The sequence below is a fragment of the Piliocolobus tephrosceles genome, chromosome 13 (assembly GCF_002776525.5).
Source record: "Piliocolobus tephrosceles isolate RC106 chromosome 13, ASM277652v3, whole genome shotgun sequence".
Lineage (NCBI taxonomy): Eukaryota > Metazoa > Chordata > Mammalia > Primates > Cercopithecidae > Piliocolobus > Piliocolobus tephrosceles.
The window spans coordinates 50563809-50586765 of NC_045446.1; the positions used below are offsets into that span (position 1 = coordinate 50563809).

At 40.5% G+C, this 22957-nt stretch overlaps 1 protein-coding gene across 1 annotated transcript in view; it reads right to left on the reverse strand.

Moving 5' to 3' along the window:
- The window catches only part of SPON1 (spondin 1), a 318461-nt gene that overhangs the window by 223002 nt on the left and 72502 nt on the right, over positions 1-22957 (reverse strand). Inside the window, exon 3 of the mRNA XM_023230828.3 lies at positions 10979-11112. Coding sequence (XP_023086596.1) covers positions 10979-11112 — 134 coding nt within the window. The remainder of the gene's footprint in view (positions 1-10978; positions 11113-22957) is intronic.

Consider the following 22957-nt stretch of genomic DNA (forward strand, 5'->3'; position numbering starts at 1 on the left):
GAATGCTAGCTAATTGCTTCTTAATACTCATCCTCTCTTCCCACTAACAAGTCTTCCTCTTGCCAGTTTCCCTGGGCTTGTTTTCCATTTTCTAAGTGACATTTAGTTTCCTCACTTGCGGAACAATATCTCACCCCACAGGTAGTCCTCCAACCCCTGGTTATAAGAAGGGCTCTGTCCTACTCCTCACAGACCTACTGAGGCAGAAGGTGGGCAGGAGTGGCGGGGAGGGGAGTCAAGCTGAGTCAGTGTAGCTTAGTGGTGATCAGGGCTTTGGAGTCGGGCAGAAGTGAGTTGAAGTCCCAGACCCCATTACTTTACTGCTTTACTGGCCCAAGTATCAACTTTCTAAACGTCAGCTTTCTTATGAACAAAATGGGAATGATATAGTGAAAATTCTATAGGGCTTTTATGAGAATTATGTAAGACACAGATAAGACCTGCATTGCATTTAGCATAGTGCTTAGCAATAAATATAAGCTACTTATACTGTTATTTGATTAATCAACGTGTTGGGTACTGTCTCCATCTGTTCAGGCTGTGATAACAAAATACAGTATCATAAACTGACTAGCTTATAAACAACAGAATGTATTTCTCACAGTCCTGGGGGCTGGAAAGTTTAAGATCAAGGTGCCAGCATATTCGGTGCCCTATAAAGGCCCTCTTCATGGTTTAAAGATGGTCATCTCCTCCTGTCCTCACATAGTAAATGACAGAGTTTTCAGAGAAAGCAAGCCCTGTCTTTTTTTTTGTGTGTGAGACAGGGTCTCACTATGTCTCCCAGATTGGAGGGCAGTGGTGCCATCTCAGCTTATTGAAGCCTCAATCTCCTGGGCTCCAGCAATCCTCCCACCTTAGCCTCCTGAGTAGCTGGGACTATAGGCTCTCACCAGCACACCAGGCTAATTTTGTTTATTTTTTGTAGAGACAAGGTCTCACTATGTTTCCCAGGCTGGTCTCAAAGTCCTGGACTCAAACGATCCTCCCACCTTGGCTTCTCAAAGTGTTGGGACTACAGGCATGAGCCACCACATCTGTCCCTATATGTCTTTTTATAAGGGCACTAATCCCATTTTTGAGGGCTTCATCCTCTTCATCTAATTATAGCCCAAAGGTCCCATCTCCTAATACCATCACAATGGGGATTAAACTTCAACATACAGATTTTGGGGTGGACACAAAACATTCAGACCATAATAGGCAACTCTACACACATCTTCACATCCTCTCAGCACAACTCTGACTCCAACCACTGTTGCAGTGACCAACTGTGTACAGACTTTGACCATCTCTGCCCCACTACAATGGGATGATGCACATCTTGCCTGCATGGTGTACCACTTGATTCCTGTTCCAGAGCTTCTCTGATGCTGCAGCAAGTGTTCAGAATCTTAAGAATACTCACATGTATGCATCTCAGAAGTGGAGGGGAGCTAATGCTTGTGGGGCCACCTTTAATTAATGAAGGATGGAGATCAATGGATAGTGGCTTCCCCGGTTTCCCCTAGGTGCACTGCTCTGAGACACGTGTCATAAGCCTTCTCCAAAGGCCCCAAGTGGGATCAAACACCAGTGGCCTGCAGTGGTGGCCAAGTCAGTAAAACTTGACCAAATCACCACCCCTACCCTTCACTCTTGCTCCCTGGGATCATTTCCCAAATAAAGTACCTGCTTGCAAACTTTGGTCTCAGCTGGGCTTTTAGAAGAATCTAGGACAGGAATCAGTAATTATTGAGTTCCTGATGCTGGAGTATACATTAGAACAGGAACCAGTAAACTTTTTCTATAGAGGGCCAGATAAATATTTTAGGCTTTGCAGGCCATATGGTCTCCATTGCAACTTTTAAGTTCTGCTGCTATAGCTTGAAAGAGCTCTAAACAATACATAAATGAATTAATGTGACTGTGTTCCAATAAAATGTTAGTTACAAAAACAGGCAGTGGACCAGTTTTGGCCCATGGGCTGTGATTTTCTGACCTACATTACAACCACAAACAAGAGTGAAATTGATCCATCCCTTCAAGAAGCTAAGAGTCCTGTGTGGGGAAGAGTTCCTACAAATAAGGCTGTAAAGGTGGCTAGAAACATCATATAGAATTGGACACCATGCTAAGGAATATTGACTTTATTCTTTGGTGGTAAGAAACATTGAATGAATTCTCATATCTTGTAGCAGCTGCAACTGGGAATAGGTTATTTCACTAGCAAGAAATGAATTGCTTCTTTTTAACATTTACATGAAACCCAATCCTGCCAGAGGGTTGCCTAAGCACCCTGAGTGATGCTTCCATTACTGAATTTCCCACCCTGGATTGCATCAACAGGGCCGAGGTCCTTTCTCTGATAGACCTGAGGCCAGATATGTTTTGAAATTAAGAATATTTGGAATAATATAGTACATATTCATTATATCTTGTAATGCCCCCATCAGGGCCTGGGACAGCATCTCACCATCAAACACATTAATATGTATACAAAAAGACCATACGTAACTTTGAAGCAGTCTAGGGCAGGTTTTGGCCCTAAATGAGTTATGAAAAATCTTTTGGATTTTAGAGCTTTCTGGATTTCAGTTTGCAGATGAAGGGCTGTGGACCCAATTTGTATGTTCATGATTTTCCCTAGACCGTGCCAACCTCAAAGGCAGCCTCTGTGTCCTTAGTGCGCACATGCAGGAGGTGTTCGGTAAGCGCTACCAAGGGAATGGACAGACAAGAAAGGCTGGGGAGGATTCAGAGTTCAGAAAGAGATGGAGTGGAAGGCTGGTTAGGGACCTGGTGAAGGTCATAGGCACCCTTATGTGCTCTGATCAGGATTTGAACTTTATCTGAAAGTGCTGGGGAGCCCTGTTCAAGTGTTAGGCAAGTGGTGTGACTCAGCTGGGCTCGAGGACAGCAAGTCTTATATCAGCGTGAGGAGGATCAGAGGGTAAAAAACTGGAGTGATCACTTAGGAGGTTTCTATAAGAGTAAGGCAAGAAGTGTCTGTGAATTAGGCAATGAATGTAGAGCAAGCGATAAAAAAGAGCCAAGATCTGGCTCTAATGATGTTGGAGGGAGAGAAGAGTCAGAGTTCAGCCTGACCCTGCAGCAGCAGGCTGAGATGGCAGAGTACAGTATGAAGATTGCAGACTTGGGAGCGTTTCAGTCCTAACTCTGTCACTTACTCTGTGACCTTGGGCACATTACTGAACCTCTCTGTGCCTCAGCTGTCTCCTTCATATCTACTTCATAGGGTTGCTATGAGGATGAAATAAGTATTTGTAGTGCACCCAGAACAGTGCCTGGCTCTTGGCTCTTACGACTGCCTTTAACCAACAACTGTTTCCTAAGAGTGAATTTCCTGATGGTTCACCAGATGAACGTGTTCTCAGGAGAAGGATGATCTACATCTCAGACCCTTCCAGGAAGGGACAAGTAAGTGTTAGAAATCCACCCAAAGGTAACAAATCCATGGAAACAGAGGATCACATCACGAGATAAAACTTTTGTCAGACTCAAGGATACAGAACTCCCTTCTGGTGAGGTCTGTAAACATTTACTCATGGGGGCTTTTTCTTTTAATCAATTGCTACTTGCCTGTGATGGTTTGCAGCATTCTTGCAGCATTGTAACATGCCAGGGAAACTTTAAGTGCTGGGTCACTCATTTGTAGGGAGAAGGCTATAAGGAGGGCTGCCTGGAAAGTCTATAATTTAGAAATGTACAAAGCTTTGCATCCAAATGGAAAATGGAAATGGTGTCAGGTTTGTGCCAAAAGGAAAGTCATAATTGCTATGTATTTTCCTTCCCAGCACTCCTGGGCAAAGGAACACAACCAGCCACGTGGGCTTCAGAGCTGTCATCTACAGACATTTATCAGTCTGTGCAGCTTATCTACTAGGCTGCCTTCTCCCAGGAATATTACTCAAATGCAACACAAATGCTCCTTTTGACAAGTGAGGGCTCTGCAGCACAGTTGGTATCCCCCTTTTTATCTGTCCTGAACTTTGCTGCCAGATTTAAGCATCCTCACTCACCTGTTTGTTTGTTTTGAGATGGAGTTTCATGCTTGTTGCCCAGGCTGGAGTGCAATGGCATGATCTCCGCTCATTGCAACCTCCGCCTCCTGGGTTCAAGCGATTCCTCCTGCCTCAGCCTTCCAAGTGGCTGAGATCACAGGCATGCACCACCATGCCTGGCTACTTTTGTACTTGTAGTAGAGACAGGGTTTCACCATGTTGGCCAGGCTGGTCTCGAACTCCTGACCTCGGGTGATCTGCCTGCCTCAGTCTCCCAAAATGCTGGGATTATAGGCATGAACACCACACCCGGCCCATCGTTATTAACTTTTTAATGAACATTCCTCCCAGTATGTCAGTCCATTGTTTAATACCTACTAATGGCTCCCTCAACTCCGCTAGAATCAAGTTCAATCTCTTCCTGTTGGTATTGGAGGGACTCTATGATTTAGCAATGAATTTCGGCCCCCAAAGACTTTTTAATCTTGAAAAGTTTGTCTACTGTCTTCCAGGGCTGCCATGTTTGCTCTCACTTCAGTTTTCACTTTATCCACCCCTTTTACATGGAATAACCCCTTCCCTTCTGTCCTTTTATCCAAACCCTAACACTGTCTTCAAGATGTAACTGCTAACCTTTCCAAGAGGCTCTGAGTTTTCCATTCCTCATTCATCTCCTTTCTGAATTCTTACCATGTTTAATTTGTCCCCCATTAACGTCTGTCTTGGGTTTGCTAGCTTTTGCATAAATATTTTAATTTATATCACAACTAGACTGAAAGCGTTTTGAAAGTCAGGATCATTGTTTATATCCTGAATCTTCCTCAATGCCTGCTATACGCTGGGTGCATGGTAGGTGCCCATGGCATACTGGTTGGTTGGTTTCCCAAATAGCACCTTCAACCTGATTAAAGAAGGGAAGTTTCTCAGCTAAATAAAGGGTCTTCCTCAACTTGATTAAAGGCACCAATTTGAAACCTGTAATACTGAATATTATAATTAAAAGTAAAATAGTGTTCCCATTAAAATCTGGAATAAGCATGAATACTACTATGTAATACTGTACTAGAGGTGCTAGATAATAAACTAAAATATAAGAAAGAAACAAAAGGTATATGTATATATGTGTGTATATACATATATATATTCATTATTTTAAGATATGATCATTTACATCAACAATCCCAAAAGAATGAAAGAATAAGCCATTAGAACTACCAAGACAGTGCAGCAGTATCCAAATTCAAACTTAAGGTACAAAAATCGATAGCTTTTCTAAACACAAGGGATCAATGATTAGAAAGCACAAGACAAAGATCCCATTCACAAAAGAAATAAAACTATAAATTACCTATGTGAGGAAAAAGCCTCTCAAGAATATGCAATCTAAATGAAGGAAAATTACAAAATTTTAAGAAGGATACAAAAGACCAAAATAAATGTGGAACATTCCATGTTTTTGACTGTGAATGCATCTTATGTTTTCTGAGAAACTATTATTTCAGTGCAAGGCCATTCGAAATCCCAAAACGATTTTTTATCAAACACAACAAACTTATTCTATGATTTGTCAGGAATTAGAAATCTGCTTGGATGACCAGGAACAGTCTGAACAAGAAGATTAACGAGCGATGACTTGCCATCAAAACATAACCATTTCAAACCATTTTATGCTATAAAATGGTGTGGGTTTCATGGAAGAATATATAAATAGATCAACAGAACAGACCAGACCTGTATAAAAATTTTGCATTTAATGAAGTAGCATCTCAGTCCACCAAGGAAAGAATAAACTATTTGATAAGTGGATGGGGGACAATTACCCATCTGGGGAAAAATAGGTAGATTTCAATTTCCCATCTGTGGTGGGTATCTTTGATTTCTTCCTCTAGATACTTGCTCTACTCTTCTGCCCCCTAGTTAAAGGCTGAGAATACTCCGTAAAGATTATATATATGGGCTCTATGTTCCTGTAGTTGGAGCCACACCAAAGGGAGAGCCCACAAGGAATTAGAGAAAGAAGTAGGGTTGGGGTACCTGAGGCTAGTTGCTTCCCTTAACCAAAGGTCTTAGCTCCTGTAAAGGGGTGGTCCTCTCTACCCCATCCTCTCTGCCTTTTCCTTTTGCTTCTTGAGACCTGGATTGTATAGCCCTCCTTCACTGTTATTTTGCCCCCACCACTGTAAACGGACCCTTATTAAACTTTCCTCTGGCACCTCCTTTTGAGCATGCCACCTATTTTCTGTGGTGGCTTATTAATATCATATCATTCACAACATTAAATTCCAGGAAGATTAAAGACCTACACTTACTTAAAATCTATAAAATATGGGAATATATTTATAGCCTTAGGCATAGGAAAATTATTTTTGAACAAGACAAAATCAAAATTCATAAAGGAAAGGATGGATACATTTGATTACTTAAAATTTCAAACTTTTGACTAATTAGACACCCATAAGCAGAGTTAAAAGAAAGGTGGAGAGAAATATTTGAAATTTACAATGAAGTGTCATTATCTGTACTACCTAAAGATCACTTTTAAACATAAATATATTCTAAATAAATCAAATTATTTTATATATGTAAATATATAAGATATATTTACATTTATAAAAACATTTTATAAGCTATATTTTAAATATAATATTTGTATATATTAAAACAAAATTATATATATAATTCAATTTTTATTATTATTATTTTTTAGATGGAGTCTCACTCTGTCCCCCAGACTGAATGGCAGTGTCAGGATATCAGCTCACTGCAACCTCCATCTCCTGGGTTCAAGTGATTCTCCTGCCTCGGCCTCCTGAGTAGCTGGGATTACAGGTGCCTGCCACCATACCTGGCTAATTTTTGTATTTTTAGAAGAGATGGGGTTTCACCATGTTGGTTAGGCTGGTCTCGAACTCCTGACCTCAGGTGATCTGCCCCCTACTCAGCCTCCCAAAGTGCTGGGATTACAGGCAAGAGCCACCATGCCCGGCCATATAAATCGATTTTTAAAAGACAGATTATTAAAAAATGGACAAGAATATGAATGGGCCATTCACACAATCTTTATGAATCTTAAAGATTGATAATACCAAGTGCCATTGAGCAAGTAAAGATTTAGGCTCTCTTGTTCACTGTCAGGGAGAGTGTTTAAGTTGGCAAGCTTTCTGGAGAAAAATCTGGCAGCATCTAACAAAATTACAAATGTGCATCCCTTATGATCCCATTTCTTGGCATCTACTGTGGATAAAAACTTGGAAATTTGCTCAATAGGCAAGTATCAGGATATTCATCATAGCATTATTTGTCACAGTAAGACACCAGAAACAATCTAAATGTCCATTAACTTTGGAATCATTAACATCCATACCATAGACATGCAGCAGTTAAAAAACAAAAGGAGGTAGCTTTGTATGTACTGACCCAGACATATCTCTAATATATCTTATTTAGTGAAAAACCATTCAAGTTCAGGGCATTATGCATAACATGATACCACTTGTTTAACCTTAAATTCCCACAGGAATGAAACTATGTACTTTTATGATTACCTTCGTAAATGTAAAAGCAGAGATAAGTCTAAAGCATACAAAACAAATTGATTCTATTGTTACCTTTGTGTAGAAAACTGGAATTGAGAGAGATGCCATGGATTTTATTTATTTATTTGTTTGTTTATTTATTTGAGATGGAGTTTCACTCTGTCACCTAGGCTGGAGTGCAGTGGCACAATCCCAGCTCACTGCAACTGCCACCTCTCAGATTCAAGTTATTCTCCTGCCTCAGCCTCCTGAGTATCTGGGACTACAGGTGCGCACCACCATGCCCAGCTAATTTTTGTACTTTTAGTAAAGATGGGGTTTTGCCATGTTGGCCAGGCTGGTCTCGAACTCCTTACCTCAAGTGATCTGTTTGCCTCAGCCTCCCAAAGTGCTGGGATTACAGGCATGAGCCACTGAGCCCAGCTAAGATGCCATGGATTTTTAACTTTTTCTTTATTCTGTATTTCACTACGTTTTGTATTGTTTGAAATTTTACAATGTGAATGCATTTATGTCCTACCCATACAATTACTATTTCTTTAATAAATAGTTAGCTTATATAGGACTCCTTCAGAGAAAAAATAAATAAAAGAAAGGCAGAACATGGAGTTTAATGTTCAATGGATTCATGACTTCAAAAAACTTGCCTAATTTCCCCAGGGCCTGTCTCCTCCTCTGTAAAATGGGAGTAGTTTTCTGTGAAGATCAAATTAGACAAAGCCTGCTAGATGTGCGCTGAGTTCTTGGTACACAGAAAGCACTGATTGACTTTTTCTCTCTCCCTTATCTGACTTGTAAGAACCTCCAGGGTCAAGAACATATCTCCATTGTGTATATCCTGGATGCCTGGGCTAATAGAAGCTCAGTTGCATTTGTTGGAAGAATGAGTGAATGAACAAGCCATACATGTTGTTAATGGATAAACATATGTACGTATACATTGATTGTTAATGGGTAAACAATAGATGCCCTTCTGGCTTCCACCAAAAAGATCTAATGCTTCTGGGTTGTAAGAACAACAAATCAAAGAAAACTAGAGATCTGGGCCAGAGGGATAAAAGCTTTTAGAGCAGGAAGACTCTTCACATAGACCTGACATTTTCAACCCATTTTCTTTAGAGCTCCAGGCTCTGTGGAGCCACTGGGCTGTCATGGGTAGTGGGATGGGCACTGAGGGCCAAGCTGGGAACCCAGTCTCTGGGCTAAGAGTGAATATACTAACAGACAATAGCAAGGCCATTTATCCCAATGACCATAATACTCTGACCTCCAGTCTCTGGGCCCCAGCAATTGACACAGAATATCAGGATTTGTCCAAGGAACTGTCAACCGCTCTATTTTTTGCCCTCACCACCTCCCCCACTTTCAACTCAGAACTAACCAGAGAAAGCCAAATATGCCCTCCAAACCAATCGCATAAGATGCTCCACTTGTAGTTAGCCTGCCTCCAGCTTCCTCATGCCAAGGAACCTCCAATCAGTCTTCTCTTGTTTTCACTAGAAGGCTCTCCCAGTCCTCTGCCTGCCTTTGAGACTTTGCCAAATGCTAGTAATGGCAGCTGACTCCCTTGTTATACAACAGGTTCTGAACACACAGTCTCTGTTCTCATTTCAGGGGTCTTTGTTCATTTCTACAAGGTCATCTCCCACATTTTAACTAGATACTATAGACATGTTATATATTGACATTTATAGACACGATTTCATGTTTTAAAATTCTACTGATTTTTTCTTAATGACCAGTGTAGATTAATTCCAAGAGCCAAACTGCTCAAGGAAACTGAGGAAGGATGCTCAGCTTGCATTAAACTAAGAAAGAAACAAATAATGTCCAGACAGATGGCAGCAAAGGGAGGCCAGACAATGACAGGGCTGAGTCTGGACAATGGACAGATGCTTCAGAGACTCTGTGGGGTTTTTCCCATAAGCCAAGCACAATGGAAGTCTAGGAACTATAGGGACTGCAATGCCTAGGTGGGCTTTCTTATCACCATCTCCTCAGGGGTGGGCTGGAGTTAACCACAGTTGTAAGTGTGTCAAAATGACTGTATTTGACAAATGAACCAAATACATAAATAAGACCTTCGAGGATTTAAAAAAGAGACTGTTGCCGGGCGCGGTGGCTCAAGCCTGTAATCCCAGCACTTTGGGAGGCCGAGACGGGCGGATCACGAGGTCAGGAGATCGAGACTATCCTGGCTAACACGGTGAAACCCCGTCTCTACTAAAAAATACAAAAAACTAGCTGGGCGAGGTGGCGGGCGCCTGTAGTCCCAGCTACTCGGGAGGCTGAGGCAGGAGAATGGCGTAAACCCGGGAGGCGGAACTTGCAGTGAGCTGAGATCCGGCCACTGCACTCCAGCCTGGGCGACAGAGCGAGACTCCGTCGTAGCAAAAAAAAAAAAAAAAAAAAAAAAAGAGAGACTGTTGGGAAGGTCTCAGTGCCTACTTCCATTAAAAAAAACAGTGACTTCTTGGATGCTAGGACTGGAACCATGTTCATCTATCCATGACTAATTTGCTGGTATGAAATCCTAACATTCTAAGCATCATTCCATATAGGACTTCAAACCTATTTAAAATAAATTATGGCTGCGTTTCACCAAACTGTGAATGTTAATAGATGTCACCATAAAAAAGGAGCTTTACAATCAAGTAAGTTTGGAAAATACTGGGTGAAACCAAATTAAGCAGATTTTTATTTTTTGCCAGGACTTTGCAAAACCTTCATTATGCTAGTGTTGTGAATCTGTAAGAAGGGTATTTAGTACATAGCATTCTGCAAACATTTGACCACGGAAATTGTTTTCCTGCCCATCTATTTCCATTTCCCAAACCATCATTTTGTGGCACATAAGTTTGGAGATAACAGGTTGAGACAACACTACCTTTCAGAGGAAAACTGTTTGGGCTGGTTAATACCTTTTATCACCTATTATAATTCACTGAAAGGAGGGTCAAGAAGCAAGATAGGAAGTGGCACCAGAGGGCCATTTTGATGGGCAAGGAAGAACGTAGCATCATAAAGCAGAGCTCAGGGCTAATGGAGGTCACATGTGGGTCTCAGGGCAGCCTAAGCATAGTTTAAGGATTCTAGGTGCTGTATGTGCTGAGAAAAGAAAAACGTGTCAAATTCCAGGTGGAAAAAGTCAAAAGATTTTCTTCACCTGGTTTGTAATTTTTCTTAACCAGCCCTAATATAATTATCTCTAGTAGGACAGGGTGGCCAGGAGAATCATCCTATTTGATGAACATAGATTCCAGCAAATGAATCTTTATGGAGCCAATGATAGTCTATGGTGCTATTGAGAATTCAGATAAGGGAGGGCAGAGAGATGATGCAACTTTCTGATCCTCAGTAACGAACTTCTTTTTTTTTCCTGCAATCACACCACATAGTCTTCGATAAACTGCAGGGAAGGATTCCATGTTTACTTACTTCAGAATCACGCAGCCTGTTCCTGCTGGTGGCGCTATCCAAAACACCTGGATCCGCGTCCTCCTCCGTGGAGTGCTTTCAGTGACTGCAACAGGGCAATTGCTCATAAATTGTGTTTCTTCTTCATCTATGATCTACGGAAAACCAGTGGGAAATAAATACATGCAACATCATTTTGAGAGGGCGCTTAAGCTTCTAAGTTGGTACTTCCTTAATTTTATTTTTAAACTTGTCATTCTGTGTTAGCAACTCTGTATCCTCAGGCACCAGAATAGTGCTTGGCATAAAGTCCCAGTCAATGCTTGTTGAATGAATTAACATTGTATGAGGACATGGATTGGGCACATCTTTGCTCTCTGGGACCAAATCTTGTGTCAGCACTTTGAGGAATTAACCACTAGGTGATGATCTTGCTTATTTCAGTAGAACAACCTGTGTCCCACTTTGGGGAAGGAGGAGGATGGGGAAGGGGTACGCCAAATCAAACACTATATAGCAAAACTTTGTAACTCAGCTACAATTTTGTAACTTAAAATGTTAAAACACCCTTTTAGAGGAAGTATAGCAAAGTATATAAAGTCTCCCAGCTTCATAGCACTTTTTACTAGTGCAGTTCCTACTTCTTTAATCTGTGCATTATATTTACTAATCAGTATTCTCCCAAATTAACCATCAAAGTTTCCTATGATGCTACAAACAAGATGGTAGCCTTTCCCATTCCCCAAGGATGTTCCAGCTTTTCTCCTGCCTGTTGCTTCTGGGCCTCCTGTGGTACTTGCCTATCCCTCTTGCAGAACTATAGTATATTAGACCTGAAAGGATCTTTTGGGGGAAAATAATCTAAATCCAATTGGTTTTAAGTGCCAACTCCAATGGATTGGTAGTAGCTGGACCATGAATAGTGTTGATAGCATTAACAGATAATATTAATTGAGTGTTTAATATGTTAGGCATTAAGTGCTTTATCTGAATTAATCTTCAAAACACAATCTTATTAAATTATTATATCTATATTGTATTTATTTTACTTTAAAAAATTCCTTTTTAGGACAACAGACAAAAGGAATGAAGTCACTCAAACTCCATAGCTTATCATGTAATTTTATCACTGGACAAAGCAAAGACCATTTTCTATTACTTTTTATCTTTATACTCTTTATCTTACTTTTTTCCTCCTCTACTTAGCACTCACTCCTAAGTATTTAATGTGTGTTGTTCTCAGTGTGTGTGTATTACTTAGAATTGTTTTGTGTTTTAATGGTTCTTTCATTCAACTTTATGCTTTTTTGAGCTATGTCAGTGTTACTACATGTAAATGTAATTTGTTTATGACTGTTGCCTAGTATTCCATTGTATGCATAGATCACATTTTACGTAACCATTCTTCCAGTGAGAGGCACTTAGCTGACTTCTAGTTCCTTGTCTCCACAAATATTGATGTAATGAAGACCCTCATGCTGCTGTATTTGTGATCAGTTTCTCAGCAAGACTGACAATGTAGTCAGATTGCTAAGTTGTGGGTATAGTCATATTAATTTCACTAAGTACTGCAGAATAGCTATACCTTTTATTCTATCAGCTATGTACTAATGTTCCTAATTTCCCCCATATCCTCACCAGTACTTGTTATTACCAGACTTTCTAATTGTTTCCAGTCTGATGCTTATAATGTAGTATCTCAATATTAGCATATTTGATTGTCTTCACAAATTTATCAGGTCTGCCTTTCTGCAAATTGTCTACTCAAAATATTTGCCAGTGGATTTTATTGTCTTTTTCTTGTTGTTTTGGGGATTTTCTAGATATGAATACCTCATTATTTATACATATCTCTTCCTTTCTGGCACCCAGAGGTTACTGTTACCTTTGGAATTCCTCATTTAACAGAAATAACTTTCATCTAGTCAAATTCATCAACTTATCTCCTATGGCTAGCACTTTTATGATCTTGCCTAAAGAAACTGAGATCATATAGGTATTCTTCAATATTTTCTTTCATTAGCTTTATACTTTTCCCTTTCACATTTAGGTCTTCCATCCATTTGGAGTTTATTTATTTATTTTTTTAGTATGATAGAGTAGGGATCTAACTTCATTTTTTTAAAAAAACATTAATAAATTTTATTTTCTTAGAGCAGTTTTAGGTTCACAGCAAAATGGAGTGGAAAGTACAGGGTTATCTCACATATTCCCTGTCCCTTCACCCCTACACACACACACACACACACACACACACACACACACACTCTCTTCCTCACTATCAACATCCTATATCAGAATGATACATTTGTTACAATCAATGAGCCTATATTAACATATCATTATCCCTCAAAGTCCACAATTTACATTATGCTGCTCTCCTGGTATTGTACATTTTATGGGTTTTGACAAAGTATAATGAGATGTATCCACCATTGTAGTATCATACAAAATAGTTTCACTGGCCCAGAAATCCTCTGTGCTCTTCTTGTTCATCCCTTGTTCTTCCCAACCACTAATCTTTTCTATCTCCACAGTTTTGCCTTTTCCTGAATGTTATAGAATTGGAATCATACCGTATGTATGTAGCTTTTCCAGATTGGCTTCTTTCACTTAGTAATATGCATTTAAGTTTCCTCTCTGTGTTTTCATGACTTAATAGCTCATTTCTTTTTTAGCACTGAATAACATCTGATTGTCTGAAAGTACCACAGTTTATCCACTCACCTACGGAAGGATATCTTGGTTACTTCTGAGTTTTGGCAATTATGAATAAAGCTGCTATAAACATCCATGTGCAAGTTTTTGTGTGGACATAAAATTTTTAGTTCATTTGGGTAAATACCAAGGAGCACAATTGCTGGATCATATGGTAGTAGTATATTTAGACTTAACTGCCAAACTGTCTTCCAAAGTAGCTTTACCATTTTGCATTTCCACCAGCAACAATTAGAGTTCCTGTTGTTCCACATCCTCCACAGGATTTGGTGTTGTCACTGAGTTGGATTTTGGCCATTCTAATAGATGTATAGTGGTATCTCATTATTGTTTTAATTTGTAACACCCTAATGAGGTATGATGTTGAACATATTTTTATATGCTTACTTGCTGTCTGTATATTTTCTTCGGTGAGGTTTCTGTTTGGGTCTTTTACCATTTTTTATTTGGGTTGTTCACTTTCTTAATGTTGAGGTTTTGTTTTTTGTTTTTTTGAGATGAAGTCTCATTCTATTGTCCAGGCTGGAGTGCAGTGGCACCATCTCAGCTCACTACAACCTCTATCTCCCGGGTTCAAGCAATTCTCCTGCCTTAGCCTTTCAAGTAGCTGGGACTACAGGTGCCCACCACCACGTCTCATTTGTTTGTATTTTTAGTAGAGATGGGGTTTCACCATGTTGGCCAGGCTGGTTTTGAACTCCTGACCTCCTGACCTCAAGTGGTCCACCCACCCTGGCCTCCCAAAGTGCTAGGATTAAAGGCGTGCGCTGCCACACCCAGATGTTATTTTTTATTTTATTTATTTATTTATTTATTTTGAGACAGAGTCTCGCTCTGTCGCCCAGGCTAGAGTGCAGTGGCACAATCTCAGCTCACTGCAACCCCTACCTCCTGGGTTCAAGTGATTCTTCTGCCTCAGCCTCCCAAGTAGCTGGGATTACAGGCGTGTGCCACTACACCCGGCTAATTTTTGTATTTTTAGTAGAGACAGGATTTCACCATGTTGGCCAGGATGGTCTTGAACTCCTGACCTCAAGTGATCTGCCTGCCTTGGCCTCCCAAAGTGCTAGAATTACAGGCATGAGCCACTACACCTGGCCCTTAATGTTGAGTTTTAAGAGTTGTTTTGCATATTTTGGATAGCAGTTCTTTATCAGACTTGGGTTTTGCAAATACTTTCTTCAAATCTGTGGCTTGTCTTCTCATTCTCTTGACAGTGTCTTTCACAGAGCAAAAGTTTTAAATTTTAATGAACTCCAACTTATCAATTATTTCTTTCATGGATAATGCTTTCGGTGTTGTACTTAAAAAAATCACTGCCATATCCAATGTCATCTAGGTTTTCTTCTGTGTTGTCTTCTAGGAGTTTTATAGTTCTGCATTTATAGTTCTGCATTTACACTTAGGTCTGTAATCCATTTTGAGTTAATTTTTGTGAGGGGGGTAAGGTCTGTGTCTAGATTCTCTTTTTTTTCCTACACGTGGATATGCAGTTGTTTCAGCACCATTTGTTGAAAAGACTCTCTTTGCTCTATTATATTACCTTTGCTCCTTTGTCAAAGATCAGTTGACTATATTTGGGTGGGTCTATTTCTGGGCTTTCTATTACATTCCACTGCTCTGTTAGACTTTTTTTTTTTTTTTTTTTTAGTAATACTGCACTGTCTTGGTCCCATCCCTTCTTCCCAGCTCTAACAATTATCTCCTTATTCTTCTCCAGATTCAATTTATGCTCCAACTGAATTGCTCTCATTCGTCTTTTAAGCACTTTCAAATCTCTCCCATTAAAAAGCTGAGACCTTACTTAACCCTTCATCTCCCTCTAGTTATGGTCTTAGCTCTCTCTCTTCATCACAATCAAATTACTTGAAAAAGGTACCTATACTTACTGTCTTCACTTCACCTCCCACTTATTCCTCAACCCAGTTCTGTGTATTTTCAGGCCACATTGCACTACAAAAATAACTCTAGCTAAGCTTCTGCAATGCTTAATCCAATGGATCCTATATAGTCCTTCTTCTCAACTGGCTCTCCTCCCTTGCCTTCTGTGCCATAGCTCCTTCTTGGTGCCCTCCCCTAACTTCCCCCATCCACTCTCTCTACTTTCTTTGGCTGCTCATCTTCCACTACTGGCCTTTAAATTTGCAATTGCTCAAGGCTCAGTTGTAAACCCTCTCCTGTTCTGACTTGATTCTTTCTCTGTAGGTGATCTCATCCAACTCATGGCTTTAATTACTACCTCTGTATAGATGATTCATTCATTTATATTTCTAGTGTTGGCTGCTTCTCTGAGTCCATGTATCTCCAACTTTATCTTTTACTTGCACTTACCTTGGAATATATCAGAAACATCTCAAATCTACCCTGTTAATAACTAACCTAACCATTAACCATCTTCCCCCTAACCTGGTCCTACTCCAATTGTGCAAGTCGGAAACACTGGAGGTCACCCTTGGCTCTTCCTTGCCTTCATCTTCCATATTTAAATGTTGTCCATTTTATCTTCCAAATATCTCCTGAATGTCTGCCACCATTCTTACTATTACCCTGGGCTAAGCTACATCATTTGTTCTCTGAACTAATGTAAAATCATTCTAACTATCTTTATATACTCCCTCGTCTTTCTCCAATTTGTTACCTATACTACAAGCCACAGTGGCCTTTTAAAAGCACAAATATCATTACAATATAATATCTCCTTCCTCAGAATATTTCAACAGTTTTTCATTGCTTTTAGAATCAAGACTGAAATCCTACACAGAGGCTAGTTCTTGCCTCTAGCCTCACATTGTGCCATCTCCCTCTTTGCTTCCTGCACTGTCTACACTGGTCATGTGTCTTCTCCTGCCAAAGCCTGGTCAATTCCTATTTCCAAAGCCTTTTTAAAAATAGTCATCATTTCATCATCACTTTGCAAGGTAGCTGGTACATGTAAGTGTGCACTGTAAGAATGAAGTGTAGTAGGTTGGGCATGGTGGCTCACGCCTGTAACCCCAGCACTTTGGGAGGCCAAGGCAGGAGGACTGCTTGAGCTTAGGAGTTCAAGATCAGCCTGGGTAACACAGTGAGGCCCCATCTCTATAAAAAAATTAAAAGTTAGCCAGCTGTGATAGTGCACACTTGTAGTCTCAGGTACTTGGGAGGCTGAGGTAAGAAGGACTGCTTAAACTCAGGAAGTTGAGGCTAGAGTGAGCTGTGATTGTGCCACTGCACTCCAGTCTGGGTGATGGCGTGAGGCCCTGTCTTAAAAAAAAAAGAACTAAGTGTACTTGCCTCCTCCCTTTGGTTGTGAGGTTCCTGTCTGTATGACTTGGCAACAACATGTGTCTCAGCTCCTTTAATTAGATAATTTCCTGGACTTCATTCTGAATTTGGACTGTTTCCCTAGATGGTTATTAATAGCTTTGATAATAATAACAGTTAGCATTTTTGAGCACTTTCTCTTGATGAAGACCTTTACATATATTATTTCAATTCCCTCGAACACTGAAAAATAAGCATTATTAAACCCACCCCTTAGGAAACTACTGTCATGCAGACAGGTTCAACAACCTGTCCGAAGTCCCAGAATGGCAGAGCTGGGACTTGAGGTCAGCCCTACTTGGCCATAATGTCCGTGCTCTTTCCCCTATGCTACAGTCCCTCCTAATTGTGCCATTTTCTTTAATCATAGGCAGGAAATTTCTCTCTAGCCAATCCTAGTCCCATGAAACTACATACACTGGACCAACCCACAACAAAAGACCCCACTCCACTCCAACATACACACAAGTACTTGATAAAAGTGAATAGCACTTTTGCTTCATATTTTCTTAACAGGTTCCTAGACTCCCTTCTGCAGCTTTGTTGATGTGAGGGTAGGTTTCCAAATAATGTGATTTTCTTGGACTTGCAGAATAGTGAGTCCAGTGAGGACCCTGTTTGCTCATGGTCGCAGCGAACTTTGGCAGGAATTTTTAATCCTAAGTCTTTAAAATCCTTGGGAAGGTTCTGGGTGACTACACTGGGAAAGCCAAAAGAGTTAAACTCATATTTAGTTAACATTTATTATCTGCCAGGTACTTAGTGTGGTCATATCATTGGACCTTTGATAGGAATAGAAGATTTTACAGATGAGGAGCTAGAGTTCAGAGTGATCTGTCTGGATTCAGATCCAGGGCTGTCTGAAATTCATGCTCTTTTCAGGTGAACTCTGACCAAGGTCCCATAGGGACATGAGACTAAGACCCTTGGCCCAGAACTGAAACAAAAAAGAATGTTCTCCAATCCATAGAAGCTACCTCAGGTAAACACGGATGTTTATCCACAACCTCAGTTGCCAGATGGTAATTAAGCATTGAACAGAAGGAGTTATTTCCCTGGATCCAGAGAATCCTCCAAACATTGTTTGCTTCTCAGAAAATATCAGCTTCTTCTAAAAGCCTTGTGCCTATCAGAACCTGCTCTCAAACCTCTTCGCAATCCCAAATGTCTCCACACTCATTGTCATCTAGAGTGGGTCTCAGGATCCTACCATGTTAGCTACCAACTAAATGACGGTCATTCATTTCAATCTGTGGTTTCTTTTTACCTAAGACAGAAAGTTAAAACATATTACAATGGAGTGGTTGTCTAGTAATAACATTATGGGTGATTTTTATTTCCTTTGTATAATTTTTGTGTTTTCTAAATTTTCAACAGTGATGATGTATTACTTTAGATGAAGAGGTTATAAATTTTTCTTTTTATAAATGGGACCTTACTGTGTTGCCCAGGCTGGCTGTGAACTCCTGGGCTCAAGTAATCCTCTGGCTTCAGCCTCCTGAGTAGCTTGGATGATAGGTATATGCCACCACACCCAGCTTAATATTTTTAAAGGACCTAATTACAACATTCCAGTGATAACATTTCTATTTTATATATAGGTTTAAATAAACCTTCTTAAGTTTAAAGTCACTTTGGGAGAGATTTGCTGGTAAGGCAGCTGCTTGGCTCCCTGCAAGAGGGGGACAAATCTTAATCTATGACTGGTTCCCATCCAGCCAGGTGAGACCACCCAGATATTCATCAAGTTTAGACAGGTAGACAAGGTTTGATTCCCCAATACTTGTCAGCCTACAGTTAAAGCAACTGGTTGGGTATCTGGTCATGAATATGCCTTTTCAAATATCAGGGGCATTTTAAGCTAATAGAATGATTTTTCTAGGCTTCTAAAACTTTTCAGTGAACACAGTCCTAAATCACATGCCATACCCATTTTGAAATCTATATCAGGACCCATCTTTACTCTGAGGGTTCCTACTCGTCCCTCAGCCTATTTATGGGCTTTTCTTTTTCAGATCTGAACACACAACCCTTCTTCCTTAAATCTAATCTTGACTCCCCTCCTCAGATCTGATCTGGATTGTCTCCCTTGATAAGTCGCCTCCTCACAGTTTCTGGTCCAACAGACCAAGCCTCAAGAGATGAACCTGAACAACATCAAGGTCCCAGATGAAGTTGCAAGCGTTCTAACACATGGGTGGGCCATGACAGTGAGACATCCAGGAGAATACTATTCCAAAGTCCACGTAAGTGGTATCTGTGACATTTGTCTTCAGGAAGCAGAGCCCCAGACACAGAGGTTAGGACTAGTGGTCAGGTCAGGGCTCCAGTTCCCACGTGAGAATCAAGGAGAAGTCAGAATAGAACAGGAACTTGGAACAGCATCCATAGCAGGAAACTGGTCCCATGAACATGGGCTTGAAGCAGAGCAAGCAGGAGAGGCTAGTCTTAGAAACTGGACCTTGGGATAAAGGGACATTTTCTGTGGGGGATGTGATTAAGGGAACAACTCAGGGGACTCAGTGGTCAATGCTTAGGCACCACGACCAAGGATTCCTATCAGGGATAGTGGTGTGATAACCCCCAATTGAGAACAGCAGCTTCTGGTCTGGGTATGTGGGTACTGGGTGGGCTGGGTCTGAAGAACAGGGCACTGGGACATCTAAATATGAACTGTTGAGTCAGGGAGTGTAGGGGACACTGAAGTTAGGGACCAGGATGAGGAATGAGGGAAGATATGTGCTATGATAGCACCTTGTAAATATTTCTTCTCTAGAGGTATTGTGAACAGTAGCGTGGTAGAGTAAAAAGTAGATGAATGTTTGAGGCAGGTAGATTTGGACTAAATCATGGCTCTGCAACTTTCTAATTAGATGACTTTGACCACACCAAGCTACTTGACTTCTCTAGATCTGTTTTCCCATCTGCAAAATGAGGATGACAATATCCATCTTGCTTGGTGGACAGAAACAACAGATGAGATAGTATTGATGAAGCAGCCAGCAGCTGTTAACAGGCCCTCGGTATGTCATGGTTCCCCTTGTATGCCGTGCACCCCTCTCCTAACCGGTTGTGGCCCACATCCCCAGAGGGAAGCATTAACACCACAGGCTGGCTAACATGGGAGGAAGACACTCTTAAGACGGGAAGCAGAAATAAGCTTATAATTACTCCATATAGATATTTGTTCATCGTAGAAAGTCAGAAAACATAGGGAGCAAAAAATACGAAACAAATATTCCTGATCATTCTACCACCCTAAGACAGTTATTAATATTTTGGTGTATATCATTTTAGATTATGCATACATACACATACAAAAATGCAATTCTAAAAGACAGGATTAAAGTATACTTCTTATGTTATAACTCGTCTTTTCATTTCACAACATATCATGAACATATTTCTCTTCCATTTAACATACAATCCCAATAAAATTTTTAATGGCAGCATAATAGTTCATCTTATGTTTGATCCACATTTTACCTAACAAACCTCAGTGTGTTGAACATTTTGTTGTTTATAATTTGGGGCTATTATGATCCCATTTAGCTAAATTTGACATCTTAAGTTTTTTCTGGAAGTGAAATTAATGCAGTTTATTATTGCTGAATCTGCCCAGGAAGGGCTTTCTAACTATTTCAGTAAACCCTGAGAGAGAATCCAAAGAAAATAATCTGAGTCATTAAATCACCTCTTAGTAGTTTCCTATGTGTATTTTTTTTCAATCTGAAAGCCATGGAAGGAAAGACAGTTGCTTTTGTCTTTTATGAAAGAGCTTTCAATATAGATTTTTTAAAATTAAGTAAAGATTTTGCCCTTATTGCTTTAAAAAGTTTATCATAGAAAAGTTAACCAGGACGGAAAAGTAAAGAAAAAAAAAAGTCCTCCACTGTTTAAATAATTTTGGTTTGTTTCCTTCTAGCCTTTTCTCCATGTATTCTTTAAAATTTGTTAATAGTGGTGCTGATTTTGTTTATATAAATGTGTCTTTTTTTTTTTCCCATTTGTCCTAGGACCCTCAATATTTTTCCAGGTTTTTCTGAACTTATCAGAAACATAATTTGAATGGCTGCATTGGCTGCGTTATTCAGTGTACTTTTTGTCAGTGGCCTCTCTTCTAAGCTGTAAAGATTTAGGCTTAAATCCTGTCCCTTTTCCCTAAAAATACCCCCATCTTCCAGCCTAACTTCCACAAGTTACTAGCATCCTTTTAAAAAAATATAATTTCAACTTCAGGGCGTACATGTGCAGGTTTGTTACGAATGATCCCATCAACCAGGTGGTGAGCACAGTACACAAAAGATAGTTTTTCAGATGTTTCCCCATCAATCTCTCCCTGCTCCAGTAGCCCCTAGTGTCTATTGTTTCCATCTTTATGTCCATATGAATCCAATGTTTTGCTCCCACTTACAAGTGAGAACATGTGGTATTGGTTTTCTCGTCCTGAGTTAATTTGCTTCGGATGATGGCCTCCAGCTGCATCCATATTGCTGCAAAGGACAGACTTTATTCTTTTTATAGCTGTGTAGTATTCCATGGTGTATATGTACCAGATTTTCTTTATCCAATTCACCACTGACAAATACCTAAGTTGATTCCATATCTTTGAGATTGTGAATAGTACTGTAATGAACATATGAATGCTCATGTCTTTTTTGTAGAACAATTTATTTTCCTTTGCATATATACCCAGTAATGGGATTGCTGGGTCAAATGGTAGTTCTGTTTTTAGTTCTTGGAGAAATCTCCAAACTGCTTTCCACAGGGGCCAAACTAACTTACATTTCCACCAACAGTATATAAGTGTTCCCTTTTCTCCGCAGCCTTGCCAGCATCTGTCATTTTTTGTCTTTTTAACAATAGCCATTCTGACTGCTCATAGGTGGTGCCTCATTGTTGTTTTGATTTGCATTTCTCTGAACTAGCATCCCTTTTTGCACTAGCAGCTCTTCAAACGGATTCTTACCTTCATCTTATTCATCTTTTAAAATCTCACTTGCTTTATTTTCTCTTCCTGGGAGCGTACCCTGTGCTTCCCAGACTTGAGAAGCACGTGGGATTGTGGGGGAGGTGATGTGGCCACGAACACCATTGGCGGACCCTCTGGCACTGGGCATGTGGCATCCAATCCACAGAAGTTTAGTCCCGAGAACCACCAGATTGCATTTCTCCCCCAAAAGCAGATTAATCCTCCGCGCTATGTGGGTTGTTTCACATATTAGGAGCAAAAACAGCAGGCCAGGCTTCAGAGCAAGGCTGGGCCAAGACGCGTAGGCCCCCTGGGCAGGCTAATAACCTGGCCCCCTTTCAAAACAATATTCTCTAAATATTTGCCCAACATTCATTTGGAGGAGAGGCTGAGTGCTGCGTGGGAGAAGGAGGACAGGCAGACTGCTGGCTCAGCACTGCTCACTCTATTACCCTGAGCAGTTCAACTGCTGCCCTAAACCCGCATACCTCACCCAGCAACTAAGAGGCCTGGAAGGTCTCTGAGATACCAGCTCTTGTCACTTAAGTGCTCCTGGGGGTTTTCCCCCTACCAGGAGGCAATACAAAGGCCTGGGAGAATCCAACAGCCTATTTATTACTGGTGTGACTCTGGCAAGTTCCTTAACTTTTCTGAACTGATTCTCCTTATCTGTAAAATGGGGACTGATAATAGCATCTACTTCAATGGGCCAGAAGTGTTTATATGAATTCATATACAAAGTTGTTAGAGAAGCTTCTGGCACAAAACCAATAGAGACAGGAGGCAGCCAAGGGTCCCCAGCAAAAGCCCATCTTTAAGCCTAAAACAGCCTGAAGGTTGAAAAACCAGCCTACTCTTCCTGGATGAAGCCACCCTTTCCTGACTGATTCTTTCTGAATAATGCCCACCTGAGCACTGGGAGGACGGAGTAGAGCCTCAGGAAGTTCAGTGGGGAGGAGCCTGGCCTCTCCCATTCCTGGGTGGTGACCTGGGATTCAATGTGTGAG